The 26925-nt window shown below is 53.7% G+C and overlaps 7 protein-coding genes across 7 annotated transcripts; 3 read left to right on the forward strand and 4 right to left on the reverse strand.

The window, feature by feature from the left end:
* Positions 1-289: 289 nt before the first annotated feature.
* On the reverse strand, positions 290-9472 carry SMAC4_00686 (uncharacterized protein). The gene is made up of 5 exons (XM_066089471.1): positions 6777-9472; positions 6621-6709; positions 1566-6563; positions 1359-1508; positions 290-1296 (listed from the first exon to the last, which is right to left on the reverse strand). Exons 1-5 carry the CDS (start codon positions 7229-7231, stop codon positions 1100-1102), a joined length of 5889 nt encoding a protein of 1962 aa, XP_065947743.1. The 5' UTR covers positions 7232-9472; the 3' UTR covers positions 290-1099.
* Positions 9473-10111: 639 nt separating this feature from the next.
* Positions 10112-11520, reverse strand: SMAC4_00685 (uncharacterized protein). The gene is made up of 2 exons (XM_003349749.2): positions 10589-11520; positions 10112-10480 (listed from the first exon to the last, which is right to left on the reverse strand). The coding sequence occupies exons 1-2, from the start codon at positions 11218-11220 to the stop codon at positions 10312-10314; spliced, it is 801 nt and encodes a 266-aa protein (XP_003349797.1). The 5' UTR covers positions 11221-11520; the 3' UTR covers positions 10112-10311.
* A 784-nt stretch (positions 11521-12304) lies between these two features.
* SMAC4_00684 (uncharacterized protein) lies at positions 12305-14032 on the forward strand (the record flags this gene model as incomplete). Its single annotated transcript, XM_003349748.2, has 2 exons — positions 12305-13196; positions 13259-14032. The coding sequence occupies exons 1-2, from the start codon at positions 12543-12545 to the stop codon at positions 14030-14032; spliced, it is 1428 nt and encodes a 475-aa protein (XP_003349796.1). The 5' UTR covers positions 12305-12542.
* Positions 14033-14405: 373 nt separating this feature from the next.
* On the forward strand, positions 14406-14708 carry SMAC4_00683 (uncharacterized protein; the record flags this gene model as incomplete). Its single annotated transcript, XM_003349747.1, has 1 exon — positions 14406-14708. One exon carries the CDS (start codon positions 14406-14408, stop codon positions 14706-14708), a length of 303 nt encoding a protein of 100 aa, XP_003349795.1.
* A 593-nt stretch (positions 14709-15301) lies between these two features.
* SMAC4_00682 (uncharacterized protein) lies at positions 15302-17527 on the forward strand (the record flags this gene model as incomplete). Its single annotated transcript, XM_003349746.2, has 2 exons — positions 15302-15615; positions 15739-17527. The coding sequence occupies 2 exons, from the start codon at positions 15302-15304 to the stop codon at positions 16463-16465; spliced, it is 1041 nt and encodes a 346-aa protein (XP_003349794.1). The 3' UTR covers positions 16466-17527.
* Positions 17528-17745: 218 nt separating this feature from the next.
* SMAC4_00681 (uncharacterized protein) lies at positions 17746-21044 on the reverse strand. The gene is made up of 4 exons (XM_003349745.2): positions 20618-21044; positions 20213-20366; positions 20025-20136; positions 17746-19969 (listed from the first exon to the last, which is right to left on the reverse strand). Exons 1-4 carry the CDS (start codon positions 20624-20626, stop codon positions 18157-18159), a joined length of 2088 nt encoding a protein of 695 aa, XP_003349793.1. The 5' UTR covers positions 20627-21044; the 3' UTR covers positions 17746-18156.
* Positions 21045-21830: 786 nt separating this feature from the next.
* Positions 21831-26693, reverse strand: SMAC4_00680 (uncharacterized protein). Its single transcript, XM_003349744.2, has 3 exons — positions 25297-26693; positions 22610-25081; positions 21831-22553 (listed from the first exon to the last, which is right to left on the reverse strand). Exons 1-3 carry the CDS (start codon positions 25300-25302, stop codon positions 22386-22388), a joined length of 2646 nt encoding a protein of 881 aa, XP_003349792.2. The 5' UTR covers positions 25303-26693; the 3' UTR covers positions 21831-22385.
* Positions 26694-26925: the final 232 nt, after the last annotated feature.

The following is a 26925-nucleotide window of genomic DNA, read 5'->3' on the forward strand; positions in this document are numbered from 1 at the left end:
CGGATCCTTCTCAGCCTAGAATACGAAAGGTGGTAGTCTGGATGCAGAGGTACAGTAGGTACACAACGCGGCATGGTGGTAGTAATCAGGCGCGGCAAGGCGCGCGTACAGCACGCGTTCGCACATGTTAAAAAGTGGGGCTACACTCCTAATGCAGCCCATTTAACCTCGTGTTAGTACACCAACACCCTTGCAGCTGACATCATCACCTTTTGAGATTCCTCTCTAACATACCGTACTGTACTCTTACACAATCTTCATTGCCAGTCGACTACCAATCTTTTTTAAACAGCACAATAACCGTGACCTTCATACTGCTTCTTTAATTGTCCTATCAGTCTATAATTTCGAGCGACAAGCCAGCAATGCTAATAACCATTTCCATGTGCCACGTCCATCCGGCTCGAGTACCTTGATGGCCTAAGCCTCAGTAGGTTCTCTGCCCAAGTCTTGTCCTCCTCTCTCTCCCTAATCAACACCATCATCACCATTCTTTTTTATATTGTCCCTATTGCCAGCCACGCTCATCCTTGTCATATTTCCTCCATCTCATTCTTTTTTTTCTTTTTTTTTTGGTTTGTTTGTTTATTGCTGCGCTCCTCTTTGATTGCCCATAACTACTTTGGCCACTTTGCTGTTCACCACCTGTTCTAAAAGAAAAGAAGGCACTTGCATCAGCCCACCTGGAAAACAAAAACCAAGACGAATACCGTTTATCTGGGACATGATGAAAAAGGGGGCCAAAACAAAAATCCATCCGCTGATCAGCATCTTTCCGTTTCCTTCACACCGTCCAAATGCAAAAGAACAAGAATGAACTGACAGGACAAAAACACTAAGCGTTCAGCTATAAAACCTCCGACATGTTCACCAACAATCCGCACACCGTCCATGCTATTCTTTACATTACCCGTGTTGACATGAATGAAAAAGACGCCGGTACGACCGAGGGGGGTGGTAGGAGAGTGGAACAATTCCTCAAACCGTACATCTTTAAAAGTACACTACATGTTCGATGAAACTAGCAGCGGACTGGATACCTACTGCTTATCCACGTTTTGGGTCAATACTAAACCACCTGCTCTCAGCATTCCTGTCCTTACGACAGATGGAACGCTCCTTGTCCTTCTTTCATGGCAGTGAAGAGCTGCTTCTTCAGGACGTGGATGTCCGAGTAGTTGGGAAGCTTCAGATAGTTGACGCACGTCATCACGCTTGGCAGGTAGTCGTCCGAGGTATAGGGTGCCTCGCTAGGCTTGCACACAACCGTGAACATGGGATTCAAGCTCTTGAAGCCTGTTGTGTCCGAGTTAGCCATCGCTCCGTTCAAAACATTTCAAGATAGGTGTGCTGCTTACCTCCAATAGGAAGCTTCGGGCTTCCCGTTGTGAACTGGAGGAAATCACGGCGCTCTGCCAGCGTGAGCTCACTCATGATCTGCAAGAGATTCCTAACGCTCTTGCTATCCATATTGTATCCGTGATCCGCCTTGATCGAGTCGTTGAGCGCTAAAACAACCGTTAGCATGACTACAATATGTTTTTTTGCATGTCCAGTTGACTTACTCTCCAATGACCAGTCTTCATCCACCCGTCCGAAAAGACTGCACAGTTCATCTGGCGTGAAAGAGCTCAAGGCCGAGTAGGGGAACACCTGGGAAAATCCAGCGCGGAAAGCCTCGATCTGGCGACGGACGCCACTACCCAACGTCATATCGATCACCTTCTCCAAGTAAATATCCACATTCTCGATAGTTAACCGCGTCTGGGATCCGTTAGGGATGAGTTCAACTTCAGGGTAGCCGGGAAGTGTGAAGTCGAGGTAAAGATCGTCGATCTTGAAGTTATCAATCATGATGTTTTCTGTGTCCGTCACCTTCTGGACGGCACTCCGGTTTGGATCTTCGTCGATCTCCTTCTTGGCCAGGGAAAACTTCTTGATCGTCATCAACGACCTAGCTATGACCGGGTCCACCGATTTAATAGTAGCAAGCGTAGGTCGTGTGGCGGTCGCGTCACCCACGCGGAAGAACAAGGCGTTGAAATTGATATCAATGATGCGAGAATCAATCATTGATCGGGCGACAAACTTGCCCAACACCTTGAAGAGCTGCATAATCTTCTCTCCCTCTTCCGAGGTGGCGAATTCATCGCTCAACGGCCGGGGGAACAGTCCGGTAGGTCCAGAGACAAACTCATCATCCCCATTGAGCTCGTTATCTCGCCAAAGCTTGAGCTTCCTCTTGGAGAATTCCTTGGAAACGGTCGAGTAGAACTCGAGCGTGGGACCCAGTCCGGTTCCCACTTCTTCAAAGTATTCGACTTCCAGGATGCTCTGAGAAGCGCCATACAGCTCCATGACCTTGACTGCCGATTCAAGGATTTTAGAACGAGAAATTCGGACCTTCTGGCGCTGCAGTCGTCCCAAGTAAGGCCGATCATCTCGCCCGTTTCGGCGCTCCTCTTGAGACTGCGCGTTCCAGCGTGCCATTGATCGGGCGTAACCAAATGAGGTAGATTGCAAGAAGAGGTGGCGAGTCTCGAAGGGGAACAGGAATGGATAGAGCCTTGCTAGATCCTCGCTCCAGCTGGGCAGGCAGTTGCTCGCAACAATCAGAGGCTCCTCCAGCTGGCGGTTCAGCTTTGCGGTCAGCTTGGTGTTGACGAATTGAGACAATGGCTCAACGTTCAGCTTCAGGGTCTCCTTGTTCTCGACAAGAACCTCGTCGATGTTCGCGTTCAGGTCATGGAGACGCTTTAGCAAACGAAGAATAGACAAGGTGATGGGATGCTTTGCCAAGGACCCGGGAGTGCCGTTCTCATCCGCCTCGACTCCGACGTCAGAGGATGGGCTAAAGCCAACGGGTTCAGGGGGAGGAGGGCCAGGTACACGTCTGAACTTGATTGAGTGGACCGCGGACCAAATACTTCTGGTTACGTGCTCGTCGGCGGCAAGGCTGGAGCTATGCACGGCCCGGTAGATGGTGGTCTCGTTGGGGATGACCTTACCGTCAACACTGAACTCGATGTGCCAGTCTTGAGGGACAGCCTGAAGAGCTCCAGAGTATGAAATGGGTTTTGACGAGGGCTGAGGAGTAGGAGTGTTTTGCAATGCCGCCGTCAAGGCGCTTGTTCGGTTCTGTGTGGGTGGCGCAGCAGGCTTGCCTTGGCCCGGAGTGGGCACTCTGGTCCCGTCCTCCTTGCGCGCAGTAATCCTACCACCAGCAGCCACTTCCATGTTAACAGCCGTCGGGTCGGGGGTGGGAGCATCATCCATCCCTTCATCCAAGTCACGCAAAACGTTGAGATCGCTACTATCGGCTGCCTCGTCTTCATCTGACAACTGTCGTTCGTCGGCACATTCGAGCGCATTCTCGAGGTCGTCCTCCTCCGGAGGTTGACGTGGAAGAGAGCTATCAGATGCAGCTTGCTTACGAGCAGAGCGGCGCAAGCCACCCTTTTCCTTGGACGTAGAGGGATCTGGCGTCGCCGGAGTCTCGGTGGTGGGTTGGGATTTGGATTTGTGCTTGCGTGAGGGGCGCGAACTGGACGCTTGAGCAGGAGCAGCCGCCGACGGGTGTGCGGGGGTCGATCGGCTGGATGGCGGCAGTCCTCTTTCCGCAAGACGAGCTGCCGCTGCCGCGGCTCCCATGAATCCCGAGGCGCCCATGGCAGCCAAAGCTCTGGTCACAGCATCGCGCCTAGAGGCTCCGTGAGGACGATCCGACAAGCTGATCCTGGGCCGCAGGTAATCATCCAGTGACTTGAATGTCGTGATAGCGTGAATCGACACCATGATGTTGCGGTAGGACCGGGGGATATCCGATTCTTCATCAGCGACAAGCTTGAGACGTATCTGCTTAGCTAACATGGACGCTGCCGTGCTACGGCTACCGTCGAACGAGTTGTAGTGAGCTGTGATAACCTCAAAATGTTCAGACCTGCTTAGCAAATCCTGCAACTTGTGGATCAGAACACTGAAAGGTGTCGCGGGAGAGTCTGCGGTGGCTGTCTTGGGCTTCGACTTGACACTATATCCCATAAACACCTGCAAGAATGCATTTTGTGCTGTAGCGGCCAACTCCTCGTCGGGGTTGCTGAAAACGTGTTCCAAAACACGAACAACTCCAGATCCAAGGAGTTCTGCGCTGGTGACGCTCTCCAGAACGTCCGCATCAAAGTAGGAGACCAACTTTTGAAAGAGAACTGTCCCATCCTCCATGGCTGGGCCTCCTGGTTTACGGCAGAGGTAGAACTCTTCGATCTCGGTTGCCAGGTTCGATAGACTGGCCAGAATCTTACTGGCCTTCTTTTTCATGGCTTTGCCCTGCTTCTCGGTCTCGTACATCTCCAAGAACTTCTTCGCAACCTGCCTAATGCTCGACTTGTAGGTGTTCGTGGGAAAATCCGTAAGGTATCGTGGGGGCCCGTCAAGTGACATGGTCTCTCCTTCGGAGCTAACAGGTGATTGATCGTCGTCCTGGATCTCATTCTCATTGCCATCGTCGTTCTCGTCGTTCTCGTCGTCTTCATCGTTCTCATCGTCCTCTGTGTCTTCTGGTTCATCTTTATCGAGACCCTCCCCGCCTTCATCATCCCCAGATTCATGTTGGGGATGTTCAGTGTCGTCACCTTCTGCTTCTTCATCCTCTTCCGAGGGTTTCGGGTGTTCGTTGTTGGCGACGCCTTGGTCAAGTGCGGAGGATCGACCAGGAACACCGGCCAGGAATTCCCCAAGGTTGACTTGATCCGGCTCCTCCTTGACCTCTTGCTTGGTAAGAGAAGGCTTTCTCTTTGGCTCAGGTGCATCAGCCGCCAACTTTGTGATTTCGGCGATCACACCTTCACGGTAAAGCTGATAGCGATAGACCGTGTCTAAGCGACTCATGAGCAACTCTGTGGCCTGCAGTGCCAGCCCAACCAGCAGAGGATGGTCTTGCTGGGATAAGATGGAGGCCAGAAAAGAAGCATAAGGGACTGATCTGAGAGCCTCGGACAGAATGTCCTGGTCCAAGTTGGAAAGCATTTTGAGCTGGGCGGCCAAGACCTTCTGACGGACTGTCAGATTGACGGTACTGGAAAAGGCATCCGTGAGGGTCGGGAATAGAATCAAGGCGAATCTCCGAACCTCCTCCTTGCAGCCCTCCATGTATTCGATGCGTTTCTCGTTTGCAGTCCTTCTCCTGGTGCTCTCGGCGGATCCACCCACAGGACCTGCAAATGTGCCCAACTCCATGGTGTAACTGATCGACGAGGGGTCGCGCAAAGGCACACTAGGCAGCAGTTCGCAAATGACGTTGAGTGTCTCGATGATCTGGTCCCTGGGTCTATGAATCAAAGCCTGCATTATGAGCACACTATCGAGCTTGGAAGCAAGGTCGTCGTTCCCACTCGGCGGGGACACGCCCGTAAGAATCTGATACAGCGTCTCGACTACATTGAGCTTGAAGAGTTCGGCCGACAGACGGGGGCTCGCCATTGCCGTGAGCGCAAGAACGCGTAGGAACTGAGTATGAATATGCGGGCTGATCAGGTTGGTGGAGCCGGGGAGCAAAAGACGGAGAATGGCCTTGAGCAAATCCACACTCATAAGCTCTTCCAACTTTGCCGGGTGGTACTTGAAACTCTCGGCAATGCGCGAGACACATAACGAGGCCTGTTCAACGATGCGCTGATCGCTACTACCGAGCACGTTCAACAGAATGGGCATGACACCTAAAATCTCGGGAAAGGAATCTTCGGGGATGTTGCGGCAGCAGTTCGCAGCCGTGGTAACAGCGGAGCGTTGGGTGCTGGTTGCGAAGAAATCTAAATAGGTCAGACAGGCAGTCAAGCCGCCTTCGCGCATGACACTTGTGGGATATTCCACCGAGATTTTTTCCAACGTGCTAAGTGCTTGCTCCGCTAGGTCGATGAAGGAGATCTGTAGCAGTTTTTCGCAGAGAATATGGACGGCGCCCCCATAGACCAAGGCCGATGTGCTTCCCGGCAGGGCCTCCATCAGATTTGCGAGGCAACGGCAGGCGACAAGTTGGATTTCAGGGTTCTCCTCTCCAGTGATTTCGTTGGGCCCCATAAGCAGCACCAGGTCGGGCACAATCAGGTCGGGTGAGAGATGTCCGCTGAGTTGGTCTTCGTTTGTCATGAGGAGAAGGGTGGATAGTTCATGCAGGGCCATAAGTTGCACCGACGGGTCGTCCTTCCGCTTCAGATCTGCCATGATTTTCCGCACCTGAGCCGAGACCCCAGACATGATTCCAGTAAGATGTCTCAGCGTATCCTGAAGGCTGTGGGGATGACGCCCGTGACCACCAAAACCAGTAAAGGGATCGTCATCTTCGTCGTCATCCTCGTCGTCGTACCGATGATCGTCATCGTCGTCATCGTCATCCTCGTCGTGCTCGTCACTATCGCTAGGAGGACTCTCCTTCGGAGGGGGAGGTGGTGGAGGAGGTGGCGTGGGATCCTTCTCGTGCTCGTCGGTCCCGGTCATGACCACATCCTGGTCTGCAGATGATGGTTTGGCATTTCGTTTTGACTTTCGATTCGAGGTTGATGCTGATGCTGGGACGGCTAAGTGAGTGTGCATAACACTGGACATGTCAGACACAGCTTGCTTACCTTGCGCATCCTTTTTGTGACGACTCGACCTCCGGCTTGTTGATGCCGAAGAAGGGTTCGTCGGGGGGTTAGGAGGAACGGCCGGGTCACTACAGCAGACAGGTTTAGATTAGCTTCATGGTCGTGATAGAGTTTCTTAAGCTGATGATGACATACTCTGGGCTCGACATTATTGTAGAGGTAGCTGGTGCCTTGCCTTTCTTACGGCGTGTAGTGGTTGTCTTCTTGGTGGTTGAGGAAGCGGCGGAACTGGATGCGGCGGCGGCAGGCTGGGCTGGGTGGGTAATGGAAGATGAAGATTGAGAAGCGGGTTGCGTCACTCGCTGTCGCTTGGAGCGTCTGGCCGAGGATGAGAGCTCCGCAGCGGTCTCGGGGATGTTGTTAGCTTCTGCAGCGGCGGCGGTCTTGCGTTTCTTAGCACTTGAGGACCGAGCTAGGGTCTGAGCGGCGGCAGGTGGAGCAGAGGAAGCTTCCGCGGCGAGGGCAGTCGTTGCAACGGTGGTGGGTTGGGCAGCGCCAGGAGCAGCAGCAACAGCAGCAGTCGAAGTCGAATTATTAGCTGCCTGGCTCGCAGCGTGACGGGCGGCGGACCTGGTAAGTCTGGTAGACATGGGTAAATATTGAGCCAAACGGTATCATGGGATGTGATGGGGATGGCTGAAGTTCTGGGGGAAAGAGTTAAGAAATAAGAAGACGGAGGCCTAGTATGATGTATTGGGTACGGGGGACAAGGGGGAAATGGTGATGGAGTGGAAGAAGGTTGAAGCTGAAGGTGAAGGTGCCTGCTGACAACCGAGATATTCAAGGCCAGCCAAATGCATGCTCCGTTGGTCAGTGAGGTCGGAAGGAGTGTATCGCGAAAATGGTGGGGTGACTTGGGATGTATCGACAGTCGGTCGCCCTTTCACGTCTGTGACTTGGTCGTCTCGGGTGCAGGTTCCAGCAAAGAGGAGTCCCCTGGTAAGTGTGGTCCAGTGCCCAGACGTCTTTCCAGTGAGTGGTGCCTGGAGCTAAGGTAAGGTAGGTACCTCTAGAGGTAGCTGACAAGAGGTTTGACAGTCGTACCCAGACCAAGGACCTCGACAAATCGTTAAGGTTGTTCGTGGGATGATTTTGATGTGAGGGAGGAGAACCGATTTAAGTCGCGAGGGCTGGTCTCGTTACTTTTCTTGACAGAAACGAAATCTGCGTCCTGCACTGCAGTTGCTGACTGATGCTTGCGTTTGCGTGCCTCTTTCACCGGGACGCGACCGCAGAACCGAGATACCGAAGTTTGATTGTTTTGATGAAGTCGGGTTGTGGGTTCAGGGTCTCGAAGTGGTTCCGACCAGCTGGACGGGATGTGCAGATATATGCTCACGCACTTGTGGTGAAGGGGCAGGCAGAGGAGGGCCTCAGCACGGCAGGCAAAATAAATGGCAGCCTTGTTGTTCGGGGCCATGCGTCCAGTGACCGACGATAGAGCAGGCTGGCCAAAAGGTTGGAGCATGCACGAGGAGGTTGCGGTTTGTTTGGCGACAACTCGACTCAAGATGGAAGGGTTTGGAGATTGGATACCCACTCCGTCCTCTTCCTTCCGACCGAGTACTCGATGCGGACGGGAGGGTAGGCAATCAGGAAGGCCAGAGGCAGCAGTGAAGGCGAATGGGTGCAGAAGGGACGGATATGTGTGTGGATGAATATGTGTATCTGGATGGGGATTGTTTGTATTGTGGTGTTGTGTTGTGTTGTTTCTGTGCTGTGTAGGTTCTCCTCTCTTCTCTCTTTCTTGACTTACCTTGCAGCAGCTGCAGCAGGAGAGCTCACACTAAAGGCAGCGAGAGCAGATGACGGAGTATGAGGACCGAGGGTTCGAATGCGTTTTGGATTTGGGGAAGGCGTGGACGGGTCGGAGATTGTCGAGTTAGGCGAGCGCGATGGTGCGGGCAATGGCGAAGAAGGCAGGCGCACTGCGTGATCGTGGTCGATAGCCGATCTGGAGCGCGGGTTTGCAAGGCTTCGGTCTGCCATGGATTACGCCATGAGGCAGGCGGGTCGGAGACCGGGATTGGGATAAAAGACGGGTTTGGGGTCGCGTGTAACCGATCGGATGGAGGATAGAGGAAAGATAGCTATCCTCTACAGATAAAGTCGAAACGTTATGGGATGCAACAAGCGGAAATCGTGGTGCTCGGGGCGACGGCGGTCGTGGTGATGGGGTCCTGGGTCGTCAAAGAGTGGTAACAGTAATCGCAATGGTGTAGTACGCCGTAGTAAGACCATTCGCTGCCAAGGGCCGATTGCGGTCTGTAGAGCTATCGCGCTTCGGAAGGGCTGGATGATGTGTTTTGGCCTCTTTGGACGACTCTCGGACGGCAGGTTGGAAGGCGACGGAAAATCCGAGTTGGTAGCTGGGCTTTGGACTTGTTCGAAAAGGCTGACAAGCAAAAGTATATATACCAGGTGTTGTTAGGCCGATACGGTATTGTCGGGCTCAGGCTGTAATATGGATGGTTAGAGAGACTTGGTCGTTGTTGCTTGTTGTTGAATGGTTGAAGTTGTGGGGATGATTCCACTTGAGAGTGAGAACAGCCAGTGACGCCTTCAAAGCGGAACGGGAATATGATGAATGAATGTACTGAACATTATCATGCGCGGTGGTCCACGGGGAGTGATTAAGTAACCAACCTACATGAAGCACGCAATGACGACGTTTGTGTATGGGCAACAACGTTCTCGAGAAGTTGTTCGGCAGGAGAAACGGTCAACAGCTGGACATGTCCGTTGAGTGCGATGAGGTGGGAAATGTTTCCCTTCCGACTCGACTCTCTTGTTGGACCCCCCATAGCCGTTGCCCATGGTGGTACCCTGTATTGTTTGAGCGGCTTGGGCGCTTGTTGGCCGTTCATCGGTGCCGCCCACCACCGGTTCCAGTTGGCGCTTTTCATTTTGGACGACGCGGGCAGCATGACCCCTACCTTGATTGGGGGTTGCTGTGGACATGTCGTTTGGAAGCGGCATGGAGGGTTAGATTCGGCTTCGGTTCCTTGTGAGAGACGTCGGATGAGCCGCTCTCTCCTCACGAATCCAAAAAAAAGAAAGAAAAAAGGGCATTATAACCTCACTTTCATGCAGCCCTCATATGTCTATGTGGGTTTTAAGCAAGGAGAGCGTGTGATCTTTGTCGTTTTGTGCATCTCTTTACTGTATATGCAAGGCGCATGCTCCCGAAGTTTCAAGCGAGAGGTCCACTTACAGGCCTGTCTCCATGTTTTTAAAAGAAGTGCTCATTATGCTAGGGTTAAATACGTCTCTTCACCCCACGTGTTGACTTTCTCCTCAAATCATCAATCCTACCAAAAGGCCAACAACTTTTTTCTTTCTTGAAATAAACTTTGTCAACTTTAAGAGATGCCATCGTACCTAGCGCCGGATATCAACCAACTGGTCAGGCCGAGTTTCCTTGTCACAGCGGCATTGATTCCATGTCAGTGTGCAAAGTCGAGAACCTGGACATTCCCAAGGCATAAACTTCTCTTCTGTCTTTAATGGAACGAGAATCGCCAAACGCCAGCTTGCGAATACCCTCTCGTGCACATCACACGAACCAATGGAAAGACACTCGTACTTTACAAGGCCCTCAAGCTACACGATACCTCTGCTACAACCCATCTGACCAGCCACCAAAACAAGGATTCTGATCGCTTCTCTTTCAAAGACTATCCGCCGCATCTACCCTCTTCATCGCAGAGATGAGCAAAAACCGTGGAATCCCCCCATCGTTTGGCCAGTCAGGGTGTTTACGGCTATCATCTTCACTAACACCCCATTCATCCACGACAACAACTTCGAAACCCACAGTACGGAGTGCCTTCAGATAACTTGAGCACGACACTCATGTTAGCATATGTTTAGGCCGTCAACCCAGGTAGGTAGGTAGGCAGGTAGGTAGAGATGCCTTCGCTCAAGACCCGGATCGGACTACTAACCTAGAAATGGTACGATGCTGCTTCCTAACCGGCGCACCCAGCCAATTCACCTCCCGTTCTCCCTCAGCAAAGTAGCTACTCAAAGGCCAGTCCTGCTGGCCCTGGGCAGCTCCAGCTCCCGTCTTCTTGTTGAACCCCGGCCGTTGCGGAGCCGTGAAGATGGGGTGTTCAACAGAAAAGACGAACAAGCCGCCCGGACTCAGAGACCTAAACACCTGGCGGAGAGCCGCCTCCAAGTTGACGAGGTAGTGCAGAGCGAGGCCGCTAAAGGCAACGTCATATGCCGCCTCTTCCTCGGGATCCAGTTTTTCGGATAACACCTCGATGTCCATGTCGACTTGGCGGAAGGTTATGCCCGAGTATTGGTCGGGCGGACTGAGCGCGCGGGCACGGCTGAGCATGTTCTTGGACACGTCCATGGCGCACACAGCTTTGGCGCCTTGGTCGAGAGCCCAGCGGGAGAACCAACCGTCGCCGCAGCCGAGGTCGAGGACGGTCTTGGAGACGAGAGACGGTGGGAGCATGGTCTCGAGGAGCGGCCATTCGGAGGCGCCGGCGAGACCTTTTTCCATACGGGGGTACTTGCTGTAGGACTCAAAGAAGGGGATACTGTCGTAGATGTTTTGGCTCATGGTGGTGGGTTGATTATAGGATCGCGATATAGGTATGGGCAAGAGGAAATCTAGACGTAAAGAATGGGGTCTAGCTGAAAGATGGTAGATTATCTTTGATGAAGAGGGATAACGGTGTTTGGAACCTCGTTTTTTTCTTGGACAACAAGAGAAGGAGACGGATGCTTATTTATCCTCGTTGCTCTCTTTTTTGCTTCTTCGCCCTCTCTTCACCCTCACTTTACCCTGCCTGCACATCCTCCCAGGATCTCGATGTCCTTTTGGACATCGAACCATATTCTACTCTGAAGGCTGCGAGACTCCTTTAAAGGACCACATGGAAAGTAGCAGCGATCTGAACAAGCTATATGTACCCTTGAGAAGCAAACTGGGACGATTCTGATGTCGTTCGTGAGCAGACGGCCTCAATCGGAGACAGGCATTCCCTCATTTAGCCGATCAAAAACATTAACGAAGTGGAAACCTGCCTCTCACAGGACACACCAAGGGACCCGATTCTGTGGTTCGTGGTTCGCAAATCATGCGGATATGACCATGGGTGGAATCTCGCCGGTCTGGCACAATGGGCAGCTATCTGACCATTTTAACCATGTAAACTTGCTGGCGACGGCAGGATGGTTCGAGAAAACCCATCTTTACGCGCAATTGTGTTGCGTTACACGAGTTGGGATACCTTATACGGGTGAGTGAGTGCCCTGTGTCGATCAGGGGCAAGTTGCAACGGACTTTGTTGGACAAAACAGATTTCTGGTTCAGTGTTCACTCACCGATCCTCACCGATCCTCACCGCGGTGAAGGTTTCGTATAAGTCGTCGGCACACTCACAGACAGGATTTGGGGCAAAGACTTTAAACCTTCCTTTCGGTTTTAAAAGGCCGATAGATCTGAAGTGACATCCAAGACTCCAAGACTCCAGGGCGCCGGAGAAAGCAAAGCCAATCCCCAAACAGAAAAGTTGGGTTTGATTTCCCCGCGTTTTTTTCTCCATTGCATGTCTGAGTAAAGGCCGGTTTCCGTCGGCATAAGTGACGTCGATCCGCGCTACAACTCCTCTGAAAAGTCCAGACCAGGGGGGAAACAACAAACCATCATTTGTTGATGAATGGATCAATGTCCTCCACAATCCCGTTCGCCGGCATAAGGTACCTATCTGCTATTGCCGCCGTCTTTCAAGTCATGCTGTAATTTTTCTTCTCGTTGAATTTGTTTTGTGATTGACTGGTCCACGATCTCTCTTCTCTGTTTCTTCATTCTGTTGTCTTTTCCCGTCTCGGTCACTTCTTGTTTCTTTATCCTCCCGTCACCGACCCAACATTCACACAATGAAGAGGATCGCCCGTTCCACTCAACGGCCGTCGTCGTTGTTGCGGCCACTTACACCGAGTACCCACCAACCCCGGCTTGTGCCAATTGCTATTCAGTCCTCGAAGACGACGACGACAACAACAGCAACAACACAAACAGTCCCCAGCAGTCGTCGCCATGCCAGCTCGCTCTCCCAGAGACCAGACTCTAGCCATGTCATGTTCCCGGGAGCCGTCAAGTCAGCTTTCAGCAACTCCATGACCTTTGAGGAGCCCTCCAAATACGATGCTCTACCGACCTACCGGGCCGTCGACCAGCACGGCCAGGTGGTCGACCCTTCGTTCAAGCCCGACCTGAGCGACGAGGAAGTGATCAAGCTCTACCACGACATGTTGACGGTGTCCATCATGGACCTGATCATGTTCGACGCGCAGCGCCAAGGCCGCCTCAGCTTTTATATGGTATCAGCGGGCGAAGAGGCCGTTTGCGTAGGGAGCGCTTCCGCGTTGTCTTCCGAGGACGTGGTGTTTTGCCAGTACCGCGAGCAGGGCGTGTTCAAGCAACGCGGGTTCACGCTGAGTGACTTTATGAACCAGCTGTTTGCTAATCATAAGGACCCTGGAAAGGGCAGGAACATGCCGGTGCATTATGGTAGCAAGGAGCTGAATATTGTACGTCTTGCCATGATACTCTTCCCGATCCATCGCATTGGCTAACCGTTTTGGTTTACTAGCACACAATCTCCTCACCATTAGCTACCCAGCTCCCCCAGGCTTCCGGAGCTGCGTATGCCCTCAAGATCCAGAGGATGCAAAACCCCACGGTGCCCCCGAGGGTGGTAGCCGCCTACTTCGGCGAAGGCGCCGCCAGCGAGGGTGATTTCCACGCCGCGCTCAACATTGCCGCCACCCGTGGCTGCCCAGCGGTCTTCATCTGCCGCAACAACGGTTACGCCATCTCGACTCCAACCCTGGAGCAATACCGGGGTGACGGCATCGCCAGCCGCGGCCTCGGCTACGGCATCGACACCATCAGGGTAGACGGTAACGACTTCTGGGCGGTGCGGGAGGTGACCAAGCGGGCGCGTGAGCTGGCCCTGCAAGACGGCGGCAAACCCGTCCTGATCGAGGCCATGACTTACCGCGTCAGTCACCATAGCACGTCGGACGACTCGTTTGCGTACCGTGCCAAGGTCGAGGTGGAGGACTGGAAGCGGAGGGACAACCCGATCGGAAGGCTGCGCAAGTGGATGGAAGCCAAGGGCATCTGGGACGAGAACAAGGAGAGGGAGGCGCGCGATAGCATCAGGAGGGAGATCCTCAAGGCCTTCTCCCAGGCGGAGAAGGAGAAGAAGCCTGCAATCAGGACCATGTTCGAGGATGTGTATGAGGAGCTGACGCCGGAAATCAAGGCGCAGATGAAGGAGTTGAAGGAACATTTGGATCAGTTCCCGGAGGAGTATGACCTTGGGGACTTTGATGGCGGGAAGGACAGTCTGGCTAAGTAGGTAGACGTTGGGATAAAGCGATTTGTGTCTTTTTTCATCCGATGATTTTCATCCAACCTGGGCCTCGTACTCTGCTGCCGGGACAACGGGAGTCCCATAACTTCAGTTTCCAATTCACTGTTCAAGTGATGCGTGCGCTGAACAGTTCACCTTCATCAACTGTCCCGTCCCTGAGCGCACATACCACAACGGCAAACTGGGACTGTATTTAAGCCAATTCTCGCATCGTAGTCATAGCTTCGAATTTCGTGGAGTAGCAACACCCACCATTCCTCAATTTGTCCTCACCTCAAAGCCCCGCGATATCGCATCACAAGCAAGACCAACGGAGACCAACAACATCAACAAGCCATCCCCAAACGAACCATCAACCATGTCCGGCAGAGACGCCATCGTGGCCATCATCATCTGTCTTCTCGCAGTCATTACCGCCGTCGTCGTCTTCCACAAGAAGATTATCAAGTTCCTCGCGCTGTGGATGGCCGACGCGAAGAACGCCGCAGCTGCCGTCAAGGAATCCAAATCTTCGTCCTCTGACATCGACCTCGAGGCCGCGAAGTCTGAACCATCTGCCAGATCCGAGGCCAGATCGGGATCGAACAAGTCTGACGATAGATGCGACACTGCTTCATCGGCGTCTTCAGGACCGGACCTTCACGTCCGGACCATCCTCTAATCCAAGTGAGTACCTCTGAATGCCCTCACCTTCAATATTCCATCACTGCCCTGCAGGGGTCAATGTTCGAGAATCCAAAGACGCAACCAATTCGCGAATTCGACCCTGCGCTAGCGCCTGCGAACATCTGGAGAAAAAAATGGAGATCAACCAAGGAACCCCCGCACCACTCCGCGCCGAGGCCCCCGCAGTCTCCATTCAGAAGCTACCCCGCAAACAAGGCTGGCATTGCTGGACAGCAAGTTGCACACGCACAAGCCACAGAACTCGGAGCACCAGCCACCCGAGCTGAGCTGAGCTGCGCTGTGTGTTTATGACCCCTGCCCGGCATTGCGGCACATGCAGATTTCGCAGCCTTCCCGATTGGGGAATTTCCATTGGATCCATCGCTGCGGGAGCTTTCATCGATCGAATTGCGGATTGCGACGCTGGGGCCGAATCTGAATCTGAACTGCGACAACTTTCTTTCTTTCTTGAACATTTCTCAATTTCCGTTGGGGGCCCGTTTTTTAACCCTCTTCCGTTCTTCTCCAGATCCCTCTCTATCTCTCTTCCCCGGACTCCTCTCCGCAGCCTCCTTACCATCCAAAAAAATGGTTGCCCGTCCGGCCCTCCGAAGGGTCGCGATCCCTTCGTCGCTCAGAACCTCCACCACACACCTCGAATCCCGGATATCACGGTCCCCCTTCTCGACAACCCTCCAGTCGCGCAACAACCAGAAGCCAAACAACAACAACTCAGTACCCGAATATGCCATTCCCGATCCTGCGCGCCCTACCCACTTCGGTTTCGAGACCGTCACCGAGGCCGAGAAGAGAGAGCGTGTTGCCGGCGTCTTTACCAGTGTCGCTGAGTCGTATGATCGCATGAACGATCTCATGTCTTTTGGATGGCATCGCGTATGGAAGTACGTCCTCTCCCGTTGTACCCACACCCTACCCTGTGTCGCATCCCCTTCCTCCCTCCCCGAAACTCCCAGAACCAGAGCCAGAAACCGTAGACTAACTAACCCTCTTCTCTTGTTCCACAGGGACCACTTCGTCTCCTCCCTCAACCCAGGCTTCACCCCCCTCACCGCCCCCGGCTCCTCCCCGCTCGCCCCCCAACACATCCTCGACATCGCCGGCGGCACCGGCGATATCGCCTTCCGCATGCTTCACAACGCGCACGTCATCAACGGCAACCAGGACGTGCGCGTCACCATTTCCGACATCAACCCCGCCATGTTGACCGTCGGCAAACAGCGCAGCTCCGCCCTCCCAGCCTCGCAACAAGCAGTCCTGTCCTTCCTCGAAGCCAACGCCGAGGACCTCACCCAGACCAAGCCGCTGGGCGCCAACCAAGTCGGCTACTCCCCCACGAACGGAATCCCCGACGAGTCCGTCGACCTGTACACCGTCGCCTTCGGCATCCGCAACTTTTCCAACATCCCCGCCGCTTTGCGGGAGGCGTACCGCGTGCTCAAGCCCGGCGGCGTGTTTGCTTGCTTGGAGTTCAGCAAGGCCGATAAGCACCCTCTTTTCAACACTATTTACAAGCAGTGGAGCTTTTCGGCGATCCCGCTGATCGGACAGCTGGTCGCGGGCGATCGCGATAGTTACCAGTATCTTGTCGAGAGTATCGAAAAGTTCCCTAGCCAGGAGGATTTTAGGGATATGATTGTCGATGCGGGCTTCGTGGTGGGCGGAAAGGGGTATGAGGACTTGACGGGCGGCGTGGCTGCTATTCATAAGGGGATGAAGCCTAGGAGGAAGTAAGAGAAAAAAAAAGTAAGAAGGATGAGCGATTGTGCTGAGGGAGTTTGAATCCCTGAGGGAAGGACGGGAGAGACGGGGAAAATGATGGGGAGGTGTCCCGGGGTTTGAAGCCCGGGGCAAAAACCATGAGTGAGTGGTATGTGGATACCTCACCAAGCTCACCAAGCGCAAAGGGAGAAAGGAGAAGAAAAAAAAGCTGCGACCCTTATAAAAACGGGAGACAGCATGTACTTTTATCTTTGTACATATTAGAGGGATTCGTTCGGTCATCAACCACTCAACCCATACTTGTACTAAAACAACGGCCGCTGGAGGATGGTTAGGAAACACAAAAAAGGGTACAGTAGACGGAGTTGGCCTGACCTAAAAGGTATCTAGACCTGGACAGAACGAATAACGGAGAGGGAAAATAAAAAGGAGGTAATGAGATGAAAGCCTTAATCTTTGGTAGTCTTTGAGTTGATCTTCGTTAAAGGAGTTGATGTGCAACGAAGCATTCTGGGAGATAGATGGATGTTCAGGTTGATCGATTGATTGATTGATTGATTGATTGATGGGCCGTGACTAGTACAATAACCGCTAGAGTCTATTCTAGATGGACTGGATGCAATGACTTCCCGGGAGACGGGGATGGGAAAACGGACCGAGTTGAGTTGACTGTAAAAATGGTACGAACGAGGTTGTTCCAGATTTGAATTGTTAGTATCTTGCCTACAAGTACTTACGTTTATAGTTTCTATCGATATAAGAGTGGAAACAGGCCACCAGGTTTACTTTACATCCCTTTTCTTTTCTTTCTTCCTTTTCTTTCTTTCTTTTCTTTCTTTCTTTCTTTTCTTTCTTTCTTTCTTTTCTTTCTTTTCCTTTCTTCTAAACATCTCGCGCTCTTTTTTTGACACGCTACCGTAGACTAACATACAATACATTACAAACACAAAACAGACCCAATATGCCATGCCCATCCATTCATCCTCTATGTTAGCAACATCTTCTTCTTGTTCTTGTTCCCTTTGTATAACCGATACTTGCTTGCAAATCGCAGCCTGAGGTCCCAGTGAGGAAAAGAAAAAAAAAGACGAAGAAACGAAGAGATGAACAGAAAATAACATGACCTACGACGCAAAAAGCAAAGCAAGCAAATCCGCCGAAGTCTACTGCGTACATGGGAAGAAGACCTCAACCACAAACACCATCCACCTCGAGACCTATGGTATCTACCCTTCTTACAGTAATCTTTCAACGAACGCGATCAAAGACCACTCTGAAATGAACAAATCTGAGCAATATTTTGCTTTGTTGAAATTGTAGTAGTTAGACTGTAAAATGTTTTCATCCTCTGCTCTGCTGTTCTTTCCCCGAATCGCTCAAATCTCATCCGTTCAGTAAGCCCGGTCTGGTTCGACTCGACTTGGCTTACCTAGCCTAGCCTGTCTTGAACCTGACTTGACAAAAACCCATACCCTCATCCTACCCATAAGTCGATTCACCACTTCTTTCTAAACCTGGCTATCGTACTCGTGATTGTCCTATGATTTCCTCCAAGGTTTTGATGTTGTGAACTAAACGTTGGTCGACTCCGTCTTTGAATCTGTCTTCGAGTCTTTCATCGAGTCTTTCATCGAATCGTTCTTCAAATCCTTTGAATCTTTCTTCTTCAAGTCGTCGATCTTCGACTCCGCAGCTTTCTTGTCCTAAGAGTCAGCCGGGGTAGCAGAAGTCGTAGCCGGGCTTCCGTCGCCCTTCAAACCACCACGGCGCGAGCCACGTCCACCGCGCTCACCACCGCGGCCACCTCTGGAACCTCCGCGTCCTCCACGACGACCGGCACCTTCACTGTCGCTAGCAGTTCCACCGCCAGCGCTGCGGTATCCGCTCTGGGTACCTTCCCTGCCACCCCTGCTGCTGGCCCAAGTACCGGCGCCACCGCGGTTGTTGAACGGTCTCGACGCGGGAGGGTTGAAGACCTTGATGAGCGGCTTGTTGCGGTCGTCCGAGCCGGAGCCACGAGTCTTAAACTCTTGAGGCAAGCGGTCCAGGGCACCGTCACGATCCTCGACCGTCTTGAAAATGACTACTCTGTTAGTCTGACCCCACTTATCGACCTTGACGATCTTGGCCTTGTCCTCCGCCGCGAACAAATCAGGGATGGCGTCATCGCTCGGTGGTTGCATGACAAAGAGGCCAATCATGTTCTCAACAGCGCTCTTGGGCGCCGGGGAAGGCGTGGGCTCCGGGTTATTGGAAGCTCCGTTCGAAGGAGCGGATGCCGGCTTCTCAGACTCTCTCGAGGCAGGCGAAGCGGCCGGAGCCGGTTGTGGCGTGGCCGCCTTGGGTTGTGTCGGAGCGGGAGACGGGGCGACGGGCTTGGCGGTTTGCGCGGGGGCCTGCTTGGGGACCACGGGGACCGCAGGTACAGCAGGGGCGGGCTGCGCAGCGGACTGGATGGGTGTGGAAGCAGCGGGGCCGGTAGGAACGGGGTTAGCTCCTCCAGCAGAGGCAGGGACGGCACCCTGAGCCGCATTCACGGGCTGCTTAGCCCCGCGATGGGAGAAGTTGAACCCCTGAGCTCTCATCTCTGTTCCAATCCTTCCATCGTGGATCTCCAGTACTAGCCAGCCAAAGGCGGCATCAGCAAGGTTGAAGTTCCACATGTTCTTGAAAGCGCTCTCGTCGACCTGCCCAAGCGCAGCGACCGACTGGCCTGCAGCTGCGCCACCGAAGGGGTTCCCGCCAGCAGCAGTCGTAGGCATCTTCTCAACAACACTAAGGGCGTTCTTAAGCAAAGTCTGCTGGACATCGTTCTGCTGAATCGCAGGCTCGACCTCGCTACGGACAGTTTCCCACACATCGTTGAAAGACGCTTTGGAAGCGGCCAGCTTGCCGCGGTAATGATCCAAAGTTGGGTTGACGCTGAACTCGTTGTACGAGCTTCCGTAACGGAAATGGAGACCAGCCGAAATCGAGAAATCCGCCTTGAGAGTTACCGAAAGCTGGTTGAGGATGCCCTCGCGAGCGGGGGAAGCGTGGGTGATGAAGATACGGGTCTCGGTAGGGTCGTAGACGCGGTTGGCAGTGTCGACAAGCTCGCCCATCTGGAGGAGTGTAGTCCACATGGTACCTTGTCCACCAGCGATCGTAGTCCGTCCTTCTCCATTGTCGAAAAGCTTGTGCATAACAACAGCACCACCCAAACCGAGAAGACGGAGCTTGACACCGCCGATTTCGAGGAGCTTCGACCGAGACTCGTCGATCACGAACAGGTTGGGCACCTTGTACTCTCCTGATCTGAACTTCTCAAGCACCCGCACATCTTCGCAAGCACCCCAGACTGTGTAGACAGGAACATCCAGCTTGAGCTCACCCGAAATGAGGAGGGGCAGCTCGGAAAGAGGAAGCTCGCTAGCGGGGAAGCGGCTCTTGACGGGGCCAGCAGCGGCTTGCGCGATAGCCTTCTTGGTAGACTCGGAAATCAGGGGCGAATATTGGGCAACATGCTTCAAGGTCCTGTTCAAACGTTGGTCAGCGAACGAAGACCAAGTTGGGCCGGGTATTATCGTACTTCTCCGCAATACGCTCGAGAGATGTCTCGTCGTAGAAGCCAAAATCACCAGTGTGGATGATGTAGTCGGCGCGGGCGGACTTGGCGAGATCGTTCAAAGACCGAAGGTTACCTGCAGGAAGGAAGGGGCAAGTCAGTAAGCTAGGCGCAAACGGCCAGGGTTGTCTATCACCGGGGAAGAAGCTTACCGCGAACATCTGCAATGCAGAGAACTCTGATGGGACCAGTTTGCAAAACGCGGCCTTGGTTCGGGAGGAGAGGTGTAGCGCCGGGTACTGGGCCCTGGTGAGGAGCGGCACCGTTGGGCAGGAACCCGGGGGCGTTGTATGTATTACGGGGTTGCTATCGAGGAAACGGGCAAGTTAGCATACACGCGTCAAGGTAGTAGCGAGAGCCCAAGATGGAGCGTGTCAGCTCGAGCTTTGTAGACAGCCGGGCGGTCAAGAGCGACCTGGCCAGCAGCCAGACATGCTCGGGGAGACGTGACGGTGATCTGAGAGCATGGTGGGGAAGAGGTGGGATGGGAGTTGGGGAACTTTGTTGAAGCTGGGCAGCAAGGAGAAGAAGCAGAAAAGAAGGAAGGAGGAGCTCACAGATGCCATCCCGGTAGAGGTGCTTCACTAGAGAAGACTGGAGATGTGCGTTGGGGGAGATTGGGTATTTGCTGGCTTCGGGCGACCAGATGGAGAGGAGAGCTGAGGTGTTGTTGGAGATCGGGATGGAGGAAGAGCTGAAGGCCGAATGGAAGCTACGCGTGAACGGGGTGAAAGGTAGGTAGCTGATGGCGGGCGTGGCAGGGGTGCCAAGTATGTGGAAGTCAACTCTTAATGTCGACGAAATGCGCAACCGGGCGGTGATGGTGCCGAAAGCTGAAGTTCAACAGACGGGCGTTTGGTCGCGACCGAGAGGCGGGGTATCAAGCAGAAACTGACGACAGCGGCCCGGGGGTTGGATCGAGGTAAGGAAGAATATTACGCGAAGCGGAGGTCAAAGAGGGCCTCAAGGACGCGGTCGCAGGAGAATACGTCGGGATGGTGGTTGGTGGTGGTTCGGTTGTTTCGTCGACAATGTCGGAAGATTTTCAGAATGGTTCAGTGATTGGAAACTTGAGGCCAGACAGGAGGGGACGGGAGGGGAGCTCTGGCTCGCTGTAAGGTATCTCTCTGCCTGGGCTCCAAGCTGGACGGGTGGGTACCTTGGTACAGCTCCTTCCCGCCTTCCCTATTGAGCGCCTATAGAAACCATGCAAGTGGTGGCCACAGGGGCAGGCACGACGAGCCCAGGCTGCCCGACTGCCCCAGACCGCCCTCGAGACCGCCCTGCCAGGCGCTGCCAACAGTGTCAGTCCTCCAGTTCAATACATCATCACAATTATCAAAAGTCAGCAATTGGTCGATCAGCAATATTCCCAGCTGTGATGCTCCTTTTTGTACTATGCTATAATTGTTTTGGTAAAGTTTGGTGAGGCTCGGAAAGATGAGTTGTGCTTGCTGATCGCAGACAAAGAGGCAGGGGAAGCTCGTCTTGAACCGAACGGCAAGGGGTCAACAAGGTACTCAACGGTGTCAACGAGCAAAGGAAAACAAGGGAGAGGGTTGTTACAACCATGAATTCTTGCCAGGATACCGATTTTGGAGTCATGTTGTTTTTGACAAGTTGGACATGCACTGAAGATGTGAACTTCACTCGATGGAGAAGCGCAAGTCATTGTTGTTCTCACAGTAGAGCGAGGTCAGCCCAAGAAGGTCAAGACGAGAGCTGCTCCCACTCGGAGAGGATTGTCGAGAAGATGCCACGACAGCAGTTCTGCGCTGTGATACGAACCAAGATAGTAAACTCTCTCTTTCTCAAGGGTCTATAGATCCCGACTCTTTCAACATGTTTGAAAAACAATCAAATTCCAATAACGTCCAGCCCCAATTCCTACCTGCCACCCATCCACTTCCAAACAACCATTTGTCTCTTTTGTAACACCCAAAATATCTTTATATCTTCCCTCGTCCTCGCCGCCTCCCCCCTTCCATGTCATCCATTGTATCCCGAAACGCCAATCCTGATGCTCGCTGCTGGCCGGGCTGCTTTTTGCGTAGTGGCTCCTGCCGCCGCCGCTGCTGCTCTTGTTTACAAAGTTATAAAAAAAAGGAAGATTAGGTAAGTACAAATATGTTCTTGTCAGGTGTCCCACTACCTCCTCTCACACTATAAAGCAGCCCGAACCCGCCTCTTATTCTTCGAGGCAAGACCTCCGTCAAGCCTGATGTACAGTTGATCCCACCAGTATGATGGCTTGGGACTGGTACCCCAGAACACCTGACCAGCTAGGCAAAGGCTGAACTAACTGGAAAATGAGCGGTGGCCGCCCTACCACATGTCACCCTCCTCGTCCTCTTTGCCCTTGTTGCGATATTCCTCTTGTTGTTTTTCATGACGGGCGCGAGATTCGTTCCGTTGTTGCTCGTATTCGTAGATCTGAGCGTCATCGACGTACTGAGTGCCGCCGCCCGATGCCTCGCCGTAGCCATTACCAGACTGTATGACATGTTAGTATTCTGATTATCAAACAGATCAAGTGGGCGTTAACTTACGCGATGGTACTCAAAGTTGAAATCGGTTTGGCCAGACATCGCCGCCATTTGTTGTTCAAGAGCAAGTTGCTCCATCGCTCGCTGCTGTGCCGCCTTTTGTTCGGCTTCGCGGCGCTTGCGCTCTTCCTCTAATCGCCTTTGCTGCGGCGAAGTGGGCACATTCAGCTGGGGATGCATCGCCTGGACCTTAGCCAGATACGAGTACATAAAGTTGCTGAGCAGGACTTGACTGTGCAAGGGTCGGCGGGGATTCGCAAGCTTGATGTGAGCCATCCGGTAAATGGCTCGCTCTTCAATAATTGGGAAGCGGGTCCAAGAGTAGTCGACATCGGGAACGAGTTTTCGGCGAGGAGGTTCTGGAGTAAGTGGTCTTTGCTCCTTCTTCTTGGTGGGCTCCTTATCGGCCTTCTTCTTGCCTCCGAAAAGGCCACCAAAGAAGCCTTCCTTCTCCTTCTTGGTCTCCTTCTTCTTTTCCTCATTCTTGCCGCTGTCGATGCTCTCCCGATCCAGCACCAGGCTCTCCCGGCCCTTGGAAGCCCCTTCAATAGAGTTTTGTAGGACGTCCAACCGGGTCGTATCGTGGCTCTTGTCTCCACCCTTGGCCTTCGCTTTCCGAGCTTGCTCCTCTTTCTCGCGCTCCTTCTCCTTCTCGCGCTTTTTCTTGTCCTTCTCATCGCTCTTGAACCATTTCCACCCTGACGATTTGGTAGGGGTCTCGACCTCTTCCTTCTCCTTCGCCTTCTTGTCCGTTTTCTTTTCCTCCACTTTCTTCTCCTCCACTGCTGGTGCAGGTGGTGTAGCCACGATCGGCGCAGAAGGCTTAGCCTGACTCTTGCCATTGACTTGCGGTGTTGGCTGGGTTGACTCAAGCGACGGTCGTTTTTCGGAGCGGGTCGAAGGTTCCTCTGCCTTCTTAGTGGAGGCCTTATCGGGCAGTGGCTTTGAAGTCTGCTCCTTTGTCTCTGTTGGTGGCGTCTCAACAATCGCAGGCACCGGCGGCGGGGCGGCTGTGGGTGGCGGTATGGACGGAGCCTTCTTGACAGGGAGAACCTCCGCTGGTGCCGGGGCAGGCGGGCTGATCGGCTTTGGTTCGTCTTGAAGGGCTCCGGAGGGGGTGTCTTCTAACGATCGTCGAACCGTTATTTCTTCGGATGAGCCCGGAGTCTCGCGGTTGAAATTTTGCCGTCTTCGCACCGATTTCTCAGGCTGCGAGTAGAGGTCGGCCAGGACCGGTTCCGATTGTACCCTCTTCAGGCCTTGACTTGACGCCTCGTCCATTGTCGGGACAGGGGGCATATCATCTTCGTGCTCTGATGACTGCCTTCCGGAGATCCTCTTCGAAAATGAAGTTTTATTCCCGCGTACACTGCCACTTTTTCTGTATGTCGTCTTTGTGGAGCGTCTTAGACCCATACTTGGAGCAGGAAGAATCGGAACGTCGTCCTCGTCCACCTCTTGGTGAGTCTCGAGCGCCAGCTTCTTGACTGCTTTGGTAGGATCATCTACTAACTCGCCCAGGCTAGGTTCTGGATTGCCATCGCCATGCCGGGAGCGCTGCCGTTGCAGCCTCTCCGAACCATCCACGTAGTCGATGCCCTCACTGGTCGGCTTGATCTGGCGAGAGAGCATCGACTTTTTTCTCCTCAGGCCCCCTCCACCTGTCGAGTCACTTCGGTTCAGGTCAACCGACAACATGGAGTCACTGGACCTCCGCTTTATTGCCTGCACACGATTCTCCAGGAAGTCCTTGAACGCCGTAGGTTCGAGTTCCGGATGTACTCTCGCGGGCACCCACAGCAGGCGGGACGGGTCTGCTTCGTCATCTTCACCCGTTGGTGGGCCGGACTGGACCAGACCCATGTTCGAGAAAGGAAGGAGGTCGGGATCGTTGAAACCTCCAACATCCATCGACAGTCGTCGCAGCGCCTGCAGATTACTCAACTCTTGTGCGATGTCGTTGGCGTCGTCGATATTCGTCATGGGGAACTGAGAGGCCGATCCGTCGGCCTGGAGGTCCCGTATCGAGCGTGCTGGCGAAAGCGGGGAGGTCGGCCTTTCTGACGAGCTGCTCGTATCACTTGGTCTCCTCTCTGGGAAGGTGTTGGACTTCTTCAAGGCGTGTCCTCCTATGAAACCATCATTGACCCCCTTTCCACCGGTCGTATCGTGTAGTGCTGCCTTGCTTTTGTCGGAGGTTGTCCGGACTAAGCGCAGCTCATCTCCCGAGTTCTCCTCAGAGGGCTCCTCGGCAAGGCTAGCAAGGCGCTCTAGGTGATCTCCCTGGGTCGCAATGAAACTAAGGGGGCGGCTAGCCCGGCGGCCGTCTTCGGGGCCGGAGTCGTCGTCGTCGATGGTATACATGGTTCCTATGGTCTCGGTGACGTGACGGCTAGGGTCGGATATGGACAGTCGGTCGTGGCCGCGTCGGCTGGCGAAACTGGAGCCAACATCGCCTCGGGGACGGGATGAGGTCTGCTGGAATAACAACAGGTTGGTCAGTCGAAAGGAGGTTCTCCCGATCCACAAGGACCCATAATTTTTTCATGTCTCCCATGCAAAGACGATCGCCCAGGAAGCGACACGCGGTATCCGTATTCGGAAATTGACGTGCGGCTCCGCCGAGAGCATGGATCCAAATCCCGGCTTCCGGGAGTCGGGAACCAGCGAGGGAGGAAATGCGGACGCACCATCATCTAGACAAGAGAATAAAGGCCTATTTGCGGAAGGAAGAAGGGCCGGATGCCACAGCAGCCCTCGGGTGCCTTGTTTTGCTTTCACAGCCAGACAGGATCGTGGAGTGCTGTATTAGTCGTCTATCATGAGCAGATCAGCGAGACCTGGCGCGGGAAGCGATAACCCCTCGAGCAAGAGGCAGGCAAACAAGCAGTCAGATAGACAGACAAGCAGTCAGACAGTATTCGCGACAATTGTTGACAAAGCACGGCTGGCAGGGCTGGCGGGTAGCTATAGCAGGTGCGCCTGGAATCAACGTCACAGGGCCTCTCGGGTTGTGCGCGTGGTGCTTCAGCTGTCGGGGAACGGGATCGGGGGGCCGGTAATATCAAGCCGTGATCGGAGTAATCGATGTCTCGGTCGACTGTAGCATGCGGTCACGCTGTCTCGGAGGCGGAAGGGCAGAAACGAGGGCTGGGCTTTGCGAGCTTTGCGGGTTGGCGAGCTTTGCTTGGTATCAGCGAGTGTGTTTGGCGGGCGCCGATAAAACGAAGTGAGGGCGTATCACAATTTGGCAGTTGGGAGGCTCGCTACCGTTCGCTCGCTTCGATCGATGACCTAGCGTAATGTAGCTAGGTAGGTATGTAGTGCAGTTGGCTCGCTCGTCCACGGGTCGTTGGGCTGTCGCTCGTTCGCTCGCTCGGTGGTCCTCGTTATCTCGTTCGGCACCTTTAGTTGGACTGGAGGGATAGAAAGTGAAAAAGGGCCCCTAGCAAGGTTGAAGATTGCAAAGTGGGAAGAAAGTCTTGTGTATCTGGAGGACGGTTGGAAAGAAAAAGAAGGCGTGGGCCGAGCGCAGATTGGGTGGTCGTGTTGGGATTATTGGCCGTCGAGGTGGTGTTCTTGGCTGAAGGAGTGGTCCTTGTCTTGTTACTTTTGGCGTCCGGAGTGGTCCCGTTAGTGTAGAACCCGAATGGCAACCTGGTATCGTCCTGGTCTAGTGTACCTAGTCGGATTGGACCAAGCCTCAAAGAGAGGAAAACGTGACTTGAAGAGCACAAAGTTGGATGATGTCGAACGAATGAATACCGGACTGAATGGAGCACCGTTGCCGAGATGCGTTGAGGTTGATTCTTTCCTCGTCCTCGTCTTCCACTTCAGGTGTCTCCCGCAGTGACACTTCCACTTTTGCGCCCCGTGGAATCGGTAAATTGATAAATTGGGCGATACCAGGGGCGGGGGTAGAGGGGGACAGGCATACCTGGACAGCGGCACAGGGGCACCCGCCAGACCCGTCGTCACAGGGGAAGGCGCTCTGTCTGTGGCCTGTGCCTTCCATCACTCTCTTTGGCTCTTGTCCTCTTTCACACGACAACAGGGCGTTTTCTCGGCGCGGTTCGAGATCGGGCGCATTTCTACGACGCTTCTGCTTGGTTCTCGCTCTGCAGTAGCGCACACAACTGTGGGTGACGGCGACTCCTGTCCCTGACCCGCGGACCGGAGCAACCCCAAGAGTTCCCCCCCTTTGTCACGTGGCAGCCAGGGGAAAGCACTGAACCGCCGGCTAAGGACAGTCTTGGGCGGCCCAGTTCGGACTGTCACCAAACTTCACCACCTGTTCCCAGTTGTCTTTTTAGATGAAA

The sequence above is a fragment of the Sordaria macrospora genome, chromosome 7, assembly GCF_033870435.1.
Source record: "Sordaria macrospora chromosome 7, complete sequence".
NCBI lineage: Eukaryota > Fungi > Ascomycota > Sordariomycetes > Sordariales > Sordariaceae > Sordaria > Sordaria macrospora.

Coding starts and splice junctions, on each gene's coding strand:
- SMAC4_00686 (XM_066089471.1), bottom strand. CDS start 7,231: ATGTCTACCAGACTTACCAGGTCCGCCGCCCGTCACGCTGCGAGCCAG. Junction 6,564..6,620: donor TCACAAAAAGGATGCGCAAG/GTAAGCAAGCTG, acceptor TAGCCGTCCCAG/CATCAGCATCAACCTCGAAT. Junction 1,509..1,565: donor TGAAGACTGGTCATTGGAGA/GTAAGTCAACTG, acceptor CGGTTGTTTTAG/CGCTCAACGACTCGATCAAG.
- SMAC4_00685 (XM_003349749.2), bottom strand. CDS start 11,220: ATGAGCCAAAACATCTACGACAGTATCCCCTTCTTTGAGTCCTACAGC. Junction 10,481..10,588: donor CAGCATCGTACCATTTCTAG/GTTAGTAGTCCG, acceptor GTCGTGCTCAAG/TTATCTGAAGGCACTCCGTA.
- SMAC4_00681 (XM_003349745.2), bottom strand. Junction 20,137..20,212: donor CTGCATTGCAGATGTTCGCG/GTAAGCTTCTTC, acceptor TCCTTCCTGCAG/GTAACCTTCGGTCTTTGAAC. Junction 19,970..20,024: donor CTCGAGCGTATTGCGGAGAA/GTACGATAATAC, acceptor ACGTTTGAACAG/GACCTTGAAGCATGTTGCCC.
- SMAC4_00680 (XM_003349744.2), bottom strand. Junction 22,554..22,609: donor TCAACTTTGAGTACCATCGC/GTAAGTTAACGC, acceptor CATGTCATACAG/TCTGGTAATGGCTACGGCGA.